The sequence below is a fragment of the Tachysurus vachellii genome, chromosome 3 (genome assembly GCF_030014155.1).
Source record: "Tachysurus vachellii isolate PV-2020 chromosome 3, HZAU_Pvac_v1, whole genome shotgun sequence".
Taxonomy (NCBI): domain Eukaryota; kingdom Metazoa; phylum Chordata; class Actinopteri; order Siluriformes; family Bagridae; genus Tachysurus; species Tachysurus vachellii.
The window spans coordinates 5,056,459-5,070,696 of NC_083462.1; the positions used below are offsets into that span (position 1 = coordinate 5,056,459).

Sequence of the window (14,238 nt, forward strand, 5' to 3'; positions counted from 1 at the left end):
GCAATTTGTCTGATGTCCATAGACTCAAAACTTTATTCTAAATTCCTACACAATTTTTTCATCATATTTCAAGCATTTACACCACACATTAAACACATTTCACATGTTGTCCTGTTTTGAAACAGAATTCTGAGAGTAATATACTGTTATATTATATATTATACGATAAAATTAGATATTATAATATACTAACACTTTTTGTCTAGCGTTCTTTAAATTGTACAAACAAATTGTATGTATTATTGTACACAACCAGCTTCTACAGCCTCTTATATTCAGTATACATTTTCTCTATGATGTAAGAAAACTACAACGAGCTACAAATTTGTCCACACGTTTACTTTCGGTTTCGTTTCATAACTTCCGGTTTCCGGGCATGAAAGAGCGGTTTGGCGTGTAACAGGAAAGCGGGAGATTGTGACTTTTGATTTATATAAACAAAACCAAACAAAACCACTCAGCTCCACTGTTAGAGATCAGAAAGGTAAGTTTCTTTTGGATAATAAAAGTGCAGAGCTTTAGTTTGAGTAGCATCAGTAACATCTGCTGTTGTTATATGAATGTGATCAGTGTTTTGTTGTACAGAGTTGATCACGTACAGAATGGATCCACTGGATTTACCTGAAGAGGAGTTAATTCGGTTTTTTCACTGTAAGAAGACTGAGATCTCTTGCATGGAGGAGCCACACACCTTCCTCAGCCAGCTACGAGACCATAACCTGGTACCTGAGGATCTCTACAGGGCAAGAAATCTCTGCTAACTTTTATTCATACACCTGAGATAAGGGAGTTGATTAATAGTGTCTGAAACACACCTGTAATTTAATCTGTGTTTATTGGGTTAATAATAATAATAATAATAATAATAATAATAATGATAATAATGTTGCCATGGAGTCTTTGAACCGATTCATTTACACGATAGTCGATGATTCTTTTCTTGCTTCCATTATTTTGTAAGCAATGCAAAGTACTCAAAATATTTCCTGAGGTGCAAATGAAAAGGAATCGTTTGACAGATTCGGCTCTTATTGGTGATTTGATTCTAATAATGTGACTCAGTGAAAAGAGCCGGTTGTTCATTAGTCATCTCTACACCGATAAGCGTCATTTAGAGCTATAGAATGACTCATATGAGCTCTAGGATCTTTTAACTGGTCTAAATATACAGTATATAATAATAAGGTAAAAAAAAATGATGTACAGTAATCCTTTCTCTCTCTTTATTTCTCTCTCTCTCTCTCTCTCTCTCTCTCTCTCTCTCTCTCTCTCTCTTTCTATCTTTCTCTCTCTCTCTCTCTCTCTCTCTCTTTCTATCTTTCTTTCTCTCTCTCTCTCTCTCTCTCTCTCTCTCTCTCTCTCTCTCTCTCTCCCTCTCTCTCGCTCTCTTTCTACCCCCCCATCTTTCTCTCTCTCTCTCTCTCTCTCTCTCTCTCTCTCTCTCTCTCTCTCTCTCTCTCTCTCTTTCTACCCCCTCTCTCTCTTTCTCTCTCTTTTTATCTTTCTCTCTCTCACTCTCTTTCTACCCCCATATCTTTCTATCTCTCTCTCTCTCTCTCTCTCTCTCTCTCTCTCTCTCTCTCTTTCTATCTTTCTCTCCGACTCCCTCTCTCTCTATCTTTCTCCCTCACTCTCTTTCTACCCCCTCTCTATCTTTCTCTCTCTCTCTCTCTTGCTCTCTTTCTACCCCTCTCTCTCTCTTTCTACCACCTCTATCTTTCTATCTCTATCTTTCTCTCTCTCTCTCTTGCTCTCCTTCTACCCCCTCTCTCTTTCTCTCTCTTTTTATCTTTCTCTCTCTCTCTCTCTCACTCTCTCTCTCTCTCGCTCTCTTTCTACCCCCCCTCTATCTTTCTATCTCTCTCTATCTTTCTCTCCCCCTCTCCCTCTCCCTCTCTCTCTCTCTCTGTCTGTCTGTCTCTCTCTCTGCAGAAGGTAATAAAGATGAAGTGTAAAAACAGAAGGCAGGACGGAGTGTATCAGATTTTGGACCGGCTGGAGAAGGAGCGAAGAGACTGTGTGAAGCTCTTTTGGGATTGTGTGTTTAAGAATCATATCCTGCAGAAATATTCAGTTCTCCGCTTGCTCCGAAACAGCCTGCGGGACGGTCGGTGGTTCCATCAGGATTTAGACTTTTTGTTTATTTTTCTGTTGTTTTTTTCTGGTGTTCTCATTTTAAGAGCGAATATGAATGGTTTATTATCTTACATTATCTTAAATGATGGTGTGACTCTCTTCTCATTTCAGGCTCCTTCAGGTATTATTTGGAGCTCCCTGATGCAGAGGAACAAGACTCAATCCAGGGCAGTGAAGATAAAGCAAATGAAAAAAAGAGAAAGAAAAGCAGTGAAGGAACAGAGGAGCAGGAAAAACCAGGCCCTTCTCCTTTCTCTTATCACAGCCAGAACAAACCAGCCAAGAAGCCCATGTTCAGTCAGTTTCTGTTCATGTTTTATTTCATGACTTCAAAAATCATTTTGTTCTAAGTAAGAAATGACCTCAGCTTCCCATCACCGCTCCTGGAGAACGCTTTGTCCTGCAGATGTTAGGGTTTTCTCTTTCACTTGTACTAAGGAAAGACTGTTAGATAAGAAATCCAGCCAGTTCATGCAGGTGTTAATGGAGATGTGGTGTACGTTAAAATGGTTTTGGTTGGAAAAGTAAAAGATAATACGGACATTCTGGACTTGTAAAGTTTGTAAAGCGTGAGAAAGAAAGATAATTACAGGGCAAATAATAACACAATATAATTACAAAATAATTACAGGGCAATATTAATGTTATTACTGTCTGGTTGGGTGTATTGATTAGGATTGATAGATGTAACCATTTTCTTCTCTCTCTCTCTCTCTCTCTCTCTCTCTCTCTCTCTCTCTCTCTCCCTCTCTCTCTCTCTTTCTACCTCTCAGCCTCTCCATTTAAGAAAGGAGAGAAGGTGGATATTTGGATGTGGGATTTTTATAAAGCTCAGCTCCCTGTTACCTGCGGTGATAAAGAAGGCACTCTGTTTCGAGACAAACTGGCCAGAGGTACAGCTTTTACAAATTCTTATTTTTTTAAATAAAAAAAAAATCCATTGAATACATAATTGTGTTAAAAATAAAGGTAAACACAAAGACACAGTCAGGACTTAAACATAAATCTTCTAATTAAATAGTAACACTACTCTTTTTCTTTTACTACAAAGAGATTTATAGAGATAGTTAGCGTTAAAGGTTATGGAGTCAGTGCATTGTATTACTCAGAGCTCTCTCTCTCTCTCACTCTCTCTCTCTCGCTGTCTCGCTCTCTATTTTCTATCTCTCTCTCTCTCTTGCTCTCGTTCTCTCGCTCTCTCGCTGTCTCACTCTTGCTCTCTTTCTCTCTCTCTCTCTCTCTCTCTCTCTTTCTCTCTCTCGTTCTCTCTCTCACTCTCTTACTCTCTCTCTCTTTCTCTCGCTCTCGCTCGCTCTCTCTCTTACTCTCTCTCTCTCTCTTTCTCTCTCTCTCTCTTACTCTCTCTCTTTCTCTCTCTCTTGCTCTCTTTCTCTCTCTCTCTCTCTCTCTCTCTCTCTCTCTCTCTCTCTCTCTCTCTCTCTCTCTCTATTTATTGAATTAAAAAACACAGAATCGCATCATCTCATAATCCCGTTTTGCTTTTGCAGCCTTCACCTTCTACTAAAACGATCGTAAATACGAGTTTCCCACTAGGAAGCTGCACGAGTGCCCAGTTCCTCTCTCGTCTGCACGGCAGCTGACTGAATAAAAGAAACAAAGGCAGCATTTATTCCTTGTGTGGTTTATTTAAAGTAGACGTTCGTTTTATTTCTTTAGGGTGCAAGAGTATCCAGTCTCAGGGTCACTGGTTTACACCAGGCGAATTTGTGAGGTTTGCCGGCAAGGGAAACGGCAAAAGATGGAAGCAGAGCATCTGCTGCCAAAACACTCCGTTACAGAGACTTCTAGAGGTGAACATGCAGTAATATAAAGATGTGTGTTAATCTTTTGTCTCACTTAAGTATGATTTTTATCTGTTCTCCATCTCTTTCTGCTTCTTCTTCTGCTTTTTTTTTTTCTTTTTTTTATAAGGAGGGTCATCTTCAGTCTCCAAAAAGACACACCGTTCAGAAGGTCCAGAGCTTTTTTCTCTTTTTAGATATTTAGATTGTTCAGTATTTCAGTATTATCATGCTGTAGCTCAGTGAAGCAAATACAAAGAAACGTAAATATCTGAGTTGTCTTTTTCACAGAATCTGAAAATTCAGCTTCCAGTCATCTCTTTGGAAGTCTCTAGCCCCGGTCAGTACACACACACACACACACACACACACACACACACACACACACAGACTTTTATACATTTTTTATGTTATATATGTATTAATCTGTGTGTAAGACCTCGTCGCTCCTCTGATGTCTGTTAGAGTCAGTATCCGATGTAGAGACAGAGAGATCACGAAAAGACCATGATGAGGAAAGGACTCTGAAACAAGAAGAAGGTGAAGAAGAACATGAAGAAGAAGATGAGGAAGTGGACCTGTCTAAATTTAACGATTACGCTTTACCAGTCAGCTGTGGCTCTGTCAGTGGAGTTTTATATAAAAGCCGATTTGCAGGTAGGTAAAACTCTGAGCTCAGCGTCACGCTGATTAACACTCATAGTCCAAGTGATTCAGTATAATACAATTCCACGTTTCTCTTCATTATTCAGTCATTTTGTTTGATGATTTTTACATCTTCTAGTCCAGATTTTATTATTTATTATCCATAATAGTAGCCAGAATTAAAAAATATTGAGTTTTCATTGCATTTTATATTTAGTCAGATATTTACCATCAAGTTCACACAGTGTATTAAAAGGTGTTTGTAGTTCATTTCTAACTGCTGATCCTGCTCTGATTGACCACATTACATCTCTCACGATCTCCGATGTGACCGTACATGATATCACAGTGCAATAAAACACATATCCAGGGTGTATTTTACCAGATCCTCCTATAACAGCACATCCCCAAGTGTTTTGTTCATCTTACAACAATTTATCCAACAATTAGAGTTTTTTAAATTGACATCATGCTTCTTATATTTATGTGTTTATAGTTACGTTTATTTACTCTTTATTCTCTCTGTCTTAATGAACAAGACTGATTGTTGTGTTGATGTGTTTGTATAGTATTTGTGTATCTCCAAGCCTGTCTGTGTGTGTGTGTGTGTGTATGTGTTCAGGTGGGTCATGCAGTAAGAGCATCCGAACAGAGGAGAGCTGGTTCACTCCTGAGGACTTTGTTAAACAGGAGTTAACTCAGACAGACAGACACTGGAAGAAGGATATACTGTGTCACGGAAAAACTCTTGAATACCTGGTGAAGGTAAAGAAGTCTGTCTGTCTGTCTGTCTGTCTACCTTTCTCTCTCTCTCTCTCTCTCTCTCTCTCTCTCTCTCTCCCTCTCTCTCTCTGTCTGTTTTCAGATGCCAATATATGTAAGCAAAAAATACAAAAACAAAACTAAACAGATGTTTACGACAAACATTTTATTTTATAAGCTTTTTATTCATGAAAAATTATCTCATAATTTTGAGATAATTAAGTCGTTAATTCAGAAAAACAGAGTAGATTTTTTTTACTCAAGTGAATGCAATACGCTTCCGTGTATATATATATGTGTATATATATACATATACGTGTGTGTGTGTATATATATATATATATCGAATATGAATCAATCTCTCTGTCTGTCTATCTGTCTTTCTGTCTTTCTCTTTGTCTTTCTGTCTGTCCTCCTGCCTGTCTGTCTGTCTGTCTCACTGTTTGTCTGTCTGTCTGTCTGTCTCACTGTTTGTCTGTCTCTCTCTGTCTGTCTGTCTCTCTATCTGTCTGTCTGTCTCTGTCTTTTTGTGTTTCTGTCTGTCTGTCTCACTGTTTGTCTGTCTCACTGTTTGTCTGTCTCTCTGTCTGTCTCTCTGTCTGTCTGTCTCTGTCTTTTTGTGTTTCTGTCTGTCTGTCTCTGTCTTTTTGTGTTTCTGTCTGTCTGTCTCTGTCTTTTTGTGTTTCTGTCTGTCTGTCTCTCTGTCTGTCTGTCTGTCTCTCTCTTTGTCTTTCTGCCCTTTTGTCTGTCCACCTGTCTCACTGTCTGTCTGTCTCTTCGTCTCTCTCTCTCTGTCTTTTTGTTTTTTTGTCTGTCTGTCTCTCTGTCTGTCTGTCTGTCTGTCTCTCTGTCTGTCTGTCTGTCTCTCTGTCTGTCCTTCTCTCTGTCTTTCTGTCTGTCTCTCTGTCTGTCTGTCTCTTTGTCGGTCTGCCTGTCTATCACTCTCAAGTTCAAAGTTCACAGTTCACAGTGTGCTTTATTGGCACGACTGTTTTGTACAATTTTGCCAAATCAAATTAACAAACAAACAATAACAGCAAATAAAGAGAAAGAAAAACCATAATGAATAAAAAACTAAATAATAAATAGATTCTAAATAAATGAACGGTTGCATTAGCAGGCATGAATGAATTTAAACAGATAAATGTAAAAGATTCTAATAGATAATATTAGGTGAGATGAGATCAGATTGGAGGTGATTTAGTATTTCTTACCTGATAAAGAGTAAAGATAAACTCACACACTGCCTCCATGTTCCACTAAAACACGGCTCAGTCTGTGCTCAGACACGAGACTTTGGGGATGATGACTGAATTTCTGCTCCTGTTCCTGTCTGATGTGGTGATAGATTGGACAGATCACAGAGTGAAGTGTGACTCGGTTTCTACTTCCTGCAGGTTGCAGAGTTTACAGAGTCTCTGTTTTTTGTGTGTTTTCACTGTGTTGTGTTCAGACACTCTGTGTTCAGTCAGAATTTGTCTTTCATTCAGGTTCTTGTTCTGAACATATTCAGCTAATTGAATTTATCTGGGACGAATTGTGTATGTGTTTGATTTGGGTTTAATTTTAGATTTTTACTGTTGAGTTTAAATGTTCTTTAAATTTGTTTGAAATGAATTCAGTCTGTATTTGGGAGTGTTTTGGTGTGGCTGTGTGTTTAGGTGTCTGTTTGAATGTGGGTGTGTGTTTGGGTGTGTGTTTGGGTGTGTGTTTGGGTGTGTGTTTGTGTGTGGATGTGTGTTTGGGTGTTGGTGTGTGTTTGGGTGTGTGTTTGAGTGTGTGTGTGTGTTTGAGTGTAGGTTTGTGTTTGGGTCTGGTTGTGTGTTTGGGTGTGTGTGTGTGTTTGAGTGTGTGTTTAAGTAGGGGTGTGTGTTTGCGTGTAGGTGTGTATTTGAGTGTGGGTGTGTGTTTGTGTGTGAGTGTGTGTTTGAGTGTGTCTTTGGGTGTGGTTGTGTGTTTGGGTGTGGGTGTGTGTTTGAGTATGTGTGTTTGTTTGGGTGTGTGTTTGAGTGTGAATGTGTGGGTGGGTTTGTGTTTGAGTGTGGGTGTGTGTTTGGGTGTATGTTTGAGTCTGGGTGTGTGTTTGAGTGTGTGTTTGGGTGTGTGTTTGAGTGTGTTTTGGTGTGGGTGTGTGTTTGGATGCGGGTGTGTGATTGAGTGTGGGTGTATTTGGGTGCGTGTATGTGTGTGTGTGGTTGGGTGTGTGTTTTGGTGTGGGTGTGTGTTTGAGTGTGTGTTTGGGTGTGTGTTTGGGTGTGTGCTTGAGTGTGGGTGTATTTGGGTGCGTGTATTTGTGTGTGTGGTTGGGTGTGTGTTTGCGTGTGGGTGTGTGTTTGGGTGTGTGGTTGGGTGTGTGTTTGGGTGTGTGTTTGAGTGTGTCTTTGGGTGTGGGTGTGTGTTTGAGTGTGTGTTTGGGTGTGTGTTTGAGTGTGTGTTTGAGTGTGGGTGTGTGTTTGGGTGTGTGTTTGAGTGTGGGTGTGTGTTTAGGTGTGCTTGAGTGTGGGTGTATGTTTGGGTGTGTGTTTGAGGTTCTGTTTGAGTGTGGGTGTGTGTGTTTGGGTGTGTGTTTGAGTGTATGTGTGTGTTTGTGTGTGTGTTTGAGTGTGTGTTTAAGTGTCAGTGTGTGTTTGAGTGTAGGTTTGTGTTTAAGTGTGTGTTTGGGTGTGGGTGTGTGCGTTTGGGTGTGTGTTTGAGTGTGGGTGTGTGTTTGAGTGTGTGTTTGAGTGTGTTTGGGTGTGTTTTTGGGTGTGTGTTTGAGTGTGTATGTGTGTGGTTGGGTGTGTGTTTGGGTGTGTGTTTGATTGTGTATGTGTGTGTGGTTGGGTGTGTGTTTGAGTGTGGGTGTGTGTGTTTGGGTGTGGGTATGTGTTTGAGTGTGAGTGTATGTTTGAGTGTGGGTGTGTGTTTGAGTGTGGGTGTATGTTTGAGTGTGGGTGTATGTTTGAGTGTGGGTGTATGTTCGAGTGTGGGTGTGTGTTTGAGTGTGGGTGTATGTTTGAGTGTGGGTGTGTGTTTGAGTGTGGGTGTGTGTTTGAGTGTGAGTGTATGTTTGAGTGTGAGTGTATGTTTGAGTGTGGGTGTATGTTTGAGTGTGGGTGTATGATTGAGTGTGGGTGTATGTTTGAGTGTGGGTGTATGTTTGAGTGTGGGTGTATGTTTGAGTGTGGGTGTATGTTTGAGTGTGGGTGTGTGTTTGGGTGTATGTTTGAGTGTGTGTGTTTGGGTGTATGTTTGAGTGTGTGTGTTTGGGTGTATGTTTGAGTGTGTGTGTGTTTGGGTGTATGTTTGAGTGTGTGTGTGTGTGTGTGTGTGTGTTTGGGTGTATGTTTGAGTGTGGGTGTATGTTTGAGTGTGGGTGTGTGTTTGAGTGTAGGTTTGTGTTTGAGTGTGGGTGTATGTTTGAGTGTGTGTGTTCAGTGTGTGTGCTACAAGGCCCGGTGGACAGGTGTTTGGGTCTGGTTGTGTGTTTGGGTGTGTGTGTGTGTTTGAGTGTGGGTGTGTGTTTGAATGTGTTTGAGTGTGGGTGTATGTTTGAGTGTGGGTGTATGTTTGAGTGTGGGTGTATGTTTGAGTGTGGGTGTATGTTTGAGTGTGGGTGTGTGTTTGAGTGTGGGTGTGTGTTTGAGTGTGGGTGTGTGTTTGAGTGTGGGTGTGTGTTTGAGTGTGGGTGTATGTTTGAGTGTGGGTGTGTGTTTGAGTGTGGGTGTATGGTTGAGTGTGGGTGTGTGTTTGAGTGTGGGTGTGTGTTTGAGTGTGTGTGTGTTTGAGTGTGTGTGTGTGTTTGAGTGTGGGTGTGTGTTTGAGTGTGGGTGTGTGTTTGAGTGTGGGTGTGTGTTTGAGTGTGGGTGTGTGTTTGAGTGTGGGTGTATGTTTGAGTGTGTGTGTGTTTGAGTGTGTGTGTGTGTGTGTGTTTGAGTGTGGGTGTGTGTTTGAGTGTGGGTGTGTGTTTGAGTGTGGGTGTGTGTTTGAGTGTGAGTGTGTGTTTGAGTGTGGGTGTATGTTTGAGTGTGTGTGTGTGTTTGAGTGTGTGTGTGTCTTTGAGTGTGGGTGTGTGTTTGAGTGTGGGTGTATGTTTGAGTGTGGGTGTGTGTTTGAGTGTGGGTGTGTGTTTGAGTGTGGGTGTGTGTTTGAGTGTGTGTGTATGTTTGAGTGTGGGTGTATGTTTGAGTGTGGGTGTATGTTTGAGTGTGGGTGTATGTTTGAGTGTGGGTGTGTGTTTGAGTGTGTGTGTTTGAGTGTGGGTGTATGTTTGAGTGTGTGTGTGTGTTTGAGTGTGGGTGTGTGTTTGAGTGTGGGTGTGTGTTTGAGTGTGTGTGTGTTTGAGTGTGTGTTTGTGTGTAGGTGTATGTTTGAGTGTGTGTATGTTTGAGTGTGTGTGTGTGTTTGAGTGTGTGTGTGTGTTTGAGTGTGTGTGTGTGTTTGAGTGTGGGTGTGTGTTTGAGTGTGTGTGTTCAGTGTGTGTGCTACAAGGCCCAGTGGACAGGTGATTAGTTAAGGACGGTCTGTACTGTAGTGTGTCAGGATGTCAGTGGTTTCAGGTGGAGACAGAACTCTGCTGCTCTCTGTATTCAGTGGAGATTTACACAGTTCAGTTAGGATTAATGAGCAGGATCGCTGTCTTACTTCTGTGTCTGATTAACGAGCCCATATCTGACGTCTGTATAACAGTTTCAGTGTAAACAACTGAGTTTTAGTTAGATTTAAATGGGGATTGTTGTGTTGTGGAATTTGGTTTAAATTGTGTTGAAGGCTCTGTGTGTTTTATCGCTGAGTGTCTGAACAGCCAGGGTAAAGTTCCCTGAGGTGCTGAGGGTTACACTGAGGTAGGTGTAAGACATTTTCTCTTAAAGTAGGTTGTAGTGGTGATGATGTGTGAGTGTGTAATGTTCAGATTGAAATAAATATAAAAACATGTGTTTGTTCTGTTTGTAGAAAAAGATCCTGTTTGTTCATTCTCTGCTCTGTCGATGTGTCCTGTGCTGTGCTGAGAATAAGGTGAGTCTCTAACCCCTGACCCCCCATGTATCAGGATTCTCTAATCATTTTTACTTTAATGTCCTCTAAGTTGTAGCTCAAGTGGTTAAGACTCTGAGCTGTTGATCAGAAGGTTGGGGTTCGAGCATCCAGAGGATGATGTACAGAAAGATTTCACTGTGCTCTAATGTATATGTGACAAAAATAAAGGCTCCTATCAGGACATATCAGGCAGGCTACTGGTTTACTGTGTACTGTTTTAAGCAGGTTCATTAGATTGGAGCTCTTCTGTGTCGCTCTTCTGTCAAGTTTTTTTTTTATTCTCATTTGTCACGCTCTTGATTACGAACCATCATTTATGATAATATGCACTTTAATATTTTTTTAAAATGTTTATAAAAAAAATTCTCCTGTAATCAGCTGGAGCAGGAAAACGATGATGTTTGCTTCATCTGTAACTCTCCGGGAAATCTGGTGTGCTGTGACGTGTGTCCACGAGCCTTCCATCATCACTGTCACCTACCAGTGCTGCAGGACAGGACTCTGGGGTGAGAGAGAGAGAGAGAGCGAGAGAGAGAGCGAGAGAGAGAGAGATAGGAAGAGAGAGAGGGAGACAGAGAGAGAGACAGAGAGAGGGAGAGAGAGGAAGAGCGAGAGAGAGAGAGAGAGAAAGAGAGAGAGAGAGAGAGTGTGAAAGAAAGAGAGAGAGAGAGAGAGAGAGAGACAGAGAGAGATAAAGAGAGAAATAAAGAGAGAGAAGAGAGAGCGAGAGCGAGCCTGAAAGAGAGAGAGAGACAGAGCGAGAGAGATTTAAAAAGAGAGAGAGATAAAGAGAGACATAAAGAAAGACAGAGAGAGAGTTAGAGAGTTAAAAAGAGAGAGAGAGAGAGAGAGAGAGAGAGAGAGTTAAAGAGAGAGCGTTAAAGAAAGAGAGAGTTAAATATGGACTAAAGAATGAATTTTAAAAAAAGCATTAGAAAAAGAATTTAAATAATGCAACAACACACATTTCTTGTGTGTGTGTGTGTGTGTGTGTGTGTGTGTGCGCGTGTGTGTGTAGGAGCAATTGGTTGTGCACATACTGTGTGTTAAAGACTAACCATAGATTGTGGATTCACATGACCAAACAAGGAGCACTGAACAGTCATGTTTCTGGAAACATTTTGGTACGTAGACACACAAACACACACACAAACACACACACACACACACATACACACACACACACAGCTCTGTTTCTAATCATGTGTTTATCTCCTTTCATCAGCGCTGTGAGTATTTGCTGTTGTGTTTGTATAAGGAGGACGCACTGTGCGTCTTTACTAAAGATCCCACTGCGACGGTAAGATTTTTTCCCCACTATTTTCACATCCCCACTTTTTTCCCCTCTGTATTGTATTTCTCAGATTACTGACAGAATGTGTCAGAGTTTTGATTTGAGTCAGTGTTTTTACAAGTTATTCAATATTTGGATGTTTAGAGAGAGAGAGAGAGAAAAAAAAAGGGAAGTCGTGGCCTAATGGTTAGAGAGTTTGACTCCTAACCCTAAGGTTGTGGGTTCGAGTCTCGGGCCGGCCACGACTGAGGTTCTCTTGAGCAAGGCACCGAACCCCCCAACTGCTCCCCGGGCGCCGCAGCATAAATGGCTGCCCACTGCTCCGGGTGTGTGTTCATTGTGTGTGTTCACTGCTGTGTGTGTGCACTTTGGATGGGGTAAATGCAGAGAACAAATTCTGAGTACGGGTCACCGTACTTAGCTGTATGTCACTTTCACTTTAAATCGGTCCTAAATCATAGAATTTAATCCTTCCCGTACAGAATGGCACGGTGTCATTTAAGTTCTACTACACGGCATGATCTTTATGAAACCGTGTCCTTGTGCAGGTCCCGAGGTACACCAGAGTGATCTCTAAACCCATGTGGCTGGACCGAGTCAAGACCAAACTGCAGAAGAAGGAGTATAAAACTGTGGGAGAGTTTGTAGGAGATGTCAGGCTCATCTTTCAGAACTGTCGCATGTTCAACAAGGTGAGACACGAATACCGTGTGTGTGTGTGTGAGTGTGTGTGTGATGTACAGTATAAACACTCGTTCAGCTCAATCTCCAGCAGATGTTTTCTATTTAAGAGTTTGGAAGTAGCTGTTACCGTACCGCTTGGTTTGAAAACATTTAAAAATAGAAACTTCATATTACGCCTCATATTTCTGTCTAGTTTCCTGGAAGCTTGGTTCATCACAGCAGCAGTTTAACTCCCAGCCTTCCACATGACACAACGTGATCCAATTTCAGTTCTTAAGCCAGTAATTCAACCACTTGAATATACATAATATGGCCAAAAGTTTGTGATCATCACACTCACGTGTCATTCCAGATCTTACTGTTATCACCAGCTCCCAGCTCCCATTAGTAAGATCAGACTTTGATGTTCAGGATGTTAATGAGACTCCAGTTCATCCCAAAGGTGTTCAGTGGGGTTGAGTCAGAGTCAGAGCTCAGTGCAGGACACACCATGTATTCATAAAGCTCAGGGGCTTTGTGTTATGCACAGGCACATTGTAAAGCCAGATCAGTTTCCCAGCCTCTTGGTTCTTAGTGAAATTGTAAATCTACAGCATACAGAGACATTCTAGATAATTGTGTGTTTCAGAATTTGAGGTAACAGTTTGAGGAGGAACCAACATACGGGTGTGATTTTCAGGGGTGCACATACTTTTGGTCGTATAGTGTATGGTATGATTTATAATCATAATCTTGTGTAGGCCAAATGTTATGTTGTGAATAATGAGGAAGTGACATTTAAAAGCATCAAAGTTACAAGCAAATCACCTTTCTTACCTGTCTGTCTGTCTGTCTGTCTGCCTGTCTGTCTGTCTGTCTGTCTGTCTGCCTGCCTGTCTGTCTGTCTGTCTGTCTGTCTGCCTGTCTGTCTGTCTGCCTGCCTGTCTGTCTCTCTGTCTGTCTGTCTGTCTGTCTGCCTGTCTATCTGTCTGTCTGTCCGCCTGTCTGTCTATTTGTCTGTCTGTTTGTCTGTCTCTCTCTCTCCAGGATAATGAGTTTGGGAAGATGGGAGCCAGACTGAATAAGATGTTTGATCGTGAGTTCCTCACCATCTTTAAGATCCAATAGCGAGTTTCTTCTTTCACAACCCAGTGAAACTTTAACTGCTGTTAATCTCTCAAACTTAAGTGTTTAAGACATTAAACTTCATATTGGGTACAAAATTCTGTCTTTAACGTATAAAGCTATATATATTTTAGTTATTTTTGACACACGGATGTATAAGCATTAACTGTTTCTTTGTTTAATTAAGATTTTTTATTTCAACATTAAGAAAAAAGTCTTTTTGATTTGTATTCTTGTAAGAGCTTTTAAAAAAAAAAAGAATTTACTTTCTTCTTATTTGCACTTATTTACTTTTCTGTATTCATTTGATTTTGTTTAATATCTAGTTAGTCACATTTATATGAACACTTAAATGAATATTTGATTCATTTATTCTAATGATGCTTCTTATAGCTGTCTTCACTGTTTTCTGACTAAAAGTGTTTACTCTATTATGTGTACTTTTCATTTTGCTGTACTGTCCGTTTCACTGTTTTATTATGTGTTGAATACGAGGTTAAATACTTTATATATTTTATGTCTTTTATAGATTATAGTTTACATTTTTACAAGAAATAAAAAAATAGTATTTTATCTGTTCATCTAGCACAACCTCTCTTGGTGTGCCCTAACACAAGATCAATAATAATAATAATAATAATAATAATAAATGATGATCTGTTCAGCTACTCATTTGTTTCCCTCATTATTTATATATTTCACACAGTCATATTTAGGAACATTGTGTTAAGTTTTTATCAGAACCGAAGGTGAAACCTTATAATAAAAATATCATGAATCTCTTCTTGGGTTACT

At 40.5% G+C, this 14,238-nt stretch overlaps 1 protein-coding gene across 3 annotated transcripts; it reads left to right on the plus strand.

The window, feature by feature from the left end:
- The first annotated feature begins 376 nt into the window (after positions 1 to 376).
- LOC132842664 (nuclear body protein SP140-like protein) lies at positions 377 to 14,111 on the plus strand. 3 transcript variants are annotated; one of them, XR_009648058.1, is made up of 17 exons: positions 377 to 484; positions 586 to 743; positions 1,933 to 2,107; positions 2,248 to 2,433; positions 2,910 to 3,029; positions 3,814 to 3,947; positions 4,069 to 4,110; positions 4,230 to 4,278; positions 4,404 to 4,595; positions 5,206 to 5,348; positions 10,278 to 10,340; positions 10,740 to 10,867; positions 11,380 to 11,485; positions 11,587 to 11,661; positions 12,204 to 12,347; positions 13,366 to 13,526; positions 13,565 to 14,111. XR_009648058.1 is itself a non-coding variant. In XM_060865459.1 (16 exons), exons 2-16 carry the CDS (start codon positions 603 to 605, stop codon positions 13,444 to 13,446), a joined length of 1,779 nt encoding a protein of 592 aa, XP_060721442.1. In that variant the 5' UTR covers positions 377 to 484; positions 586 to 602; the 3' UTR covers positions 13,447 to 14,111. The 3 variants fall into 3 exon arrangements, 2 of the variants coding, with proteins under 2 accessions (XP_060721442.1, XP_060721443.1); XM_060865459.1 differs by having other exon boundaries at positions 13,366 to 14,111; XM_060865460.1 differs by having other exon boundaries at positions 379 to 484; positions 571 to 743; positions 13,366 to 14,111.
- Positions 14,112 to 14,238: the final 127 nt, after the last annotated feature.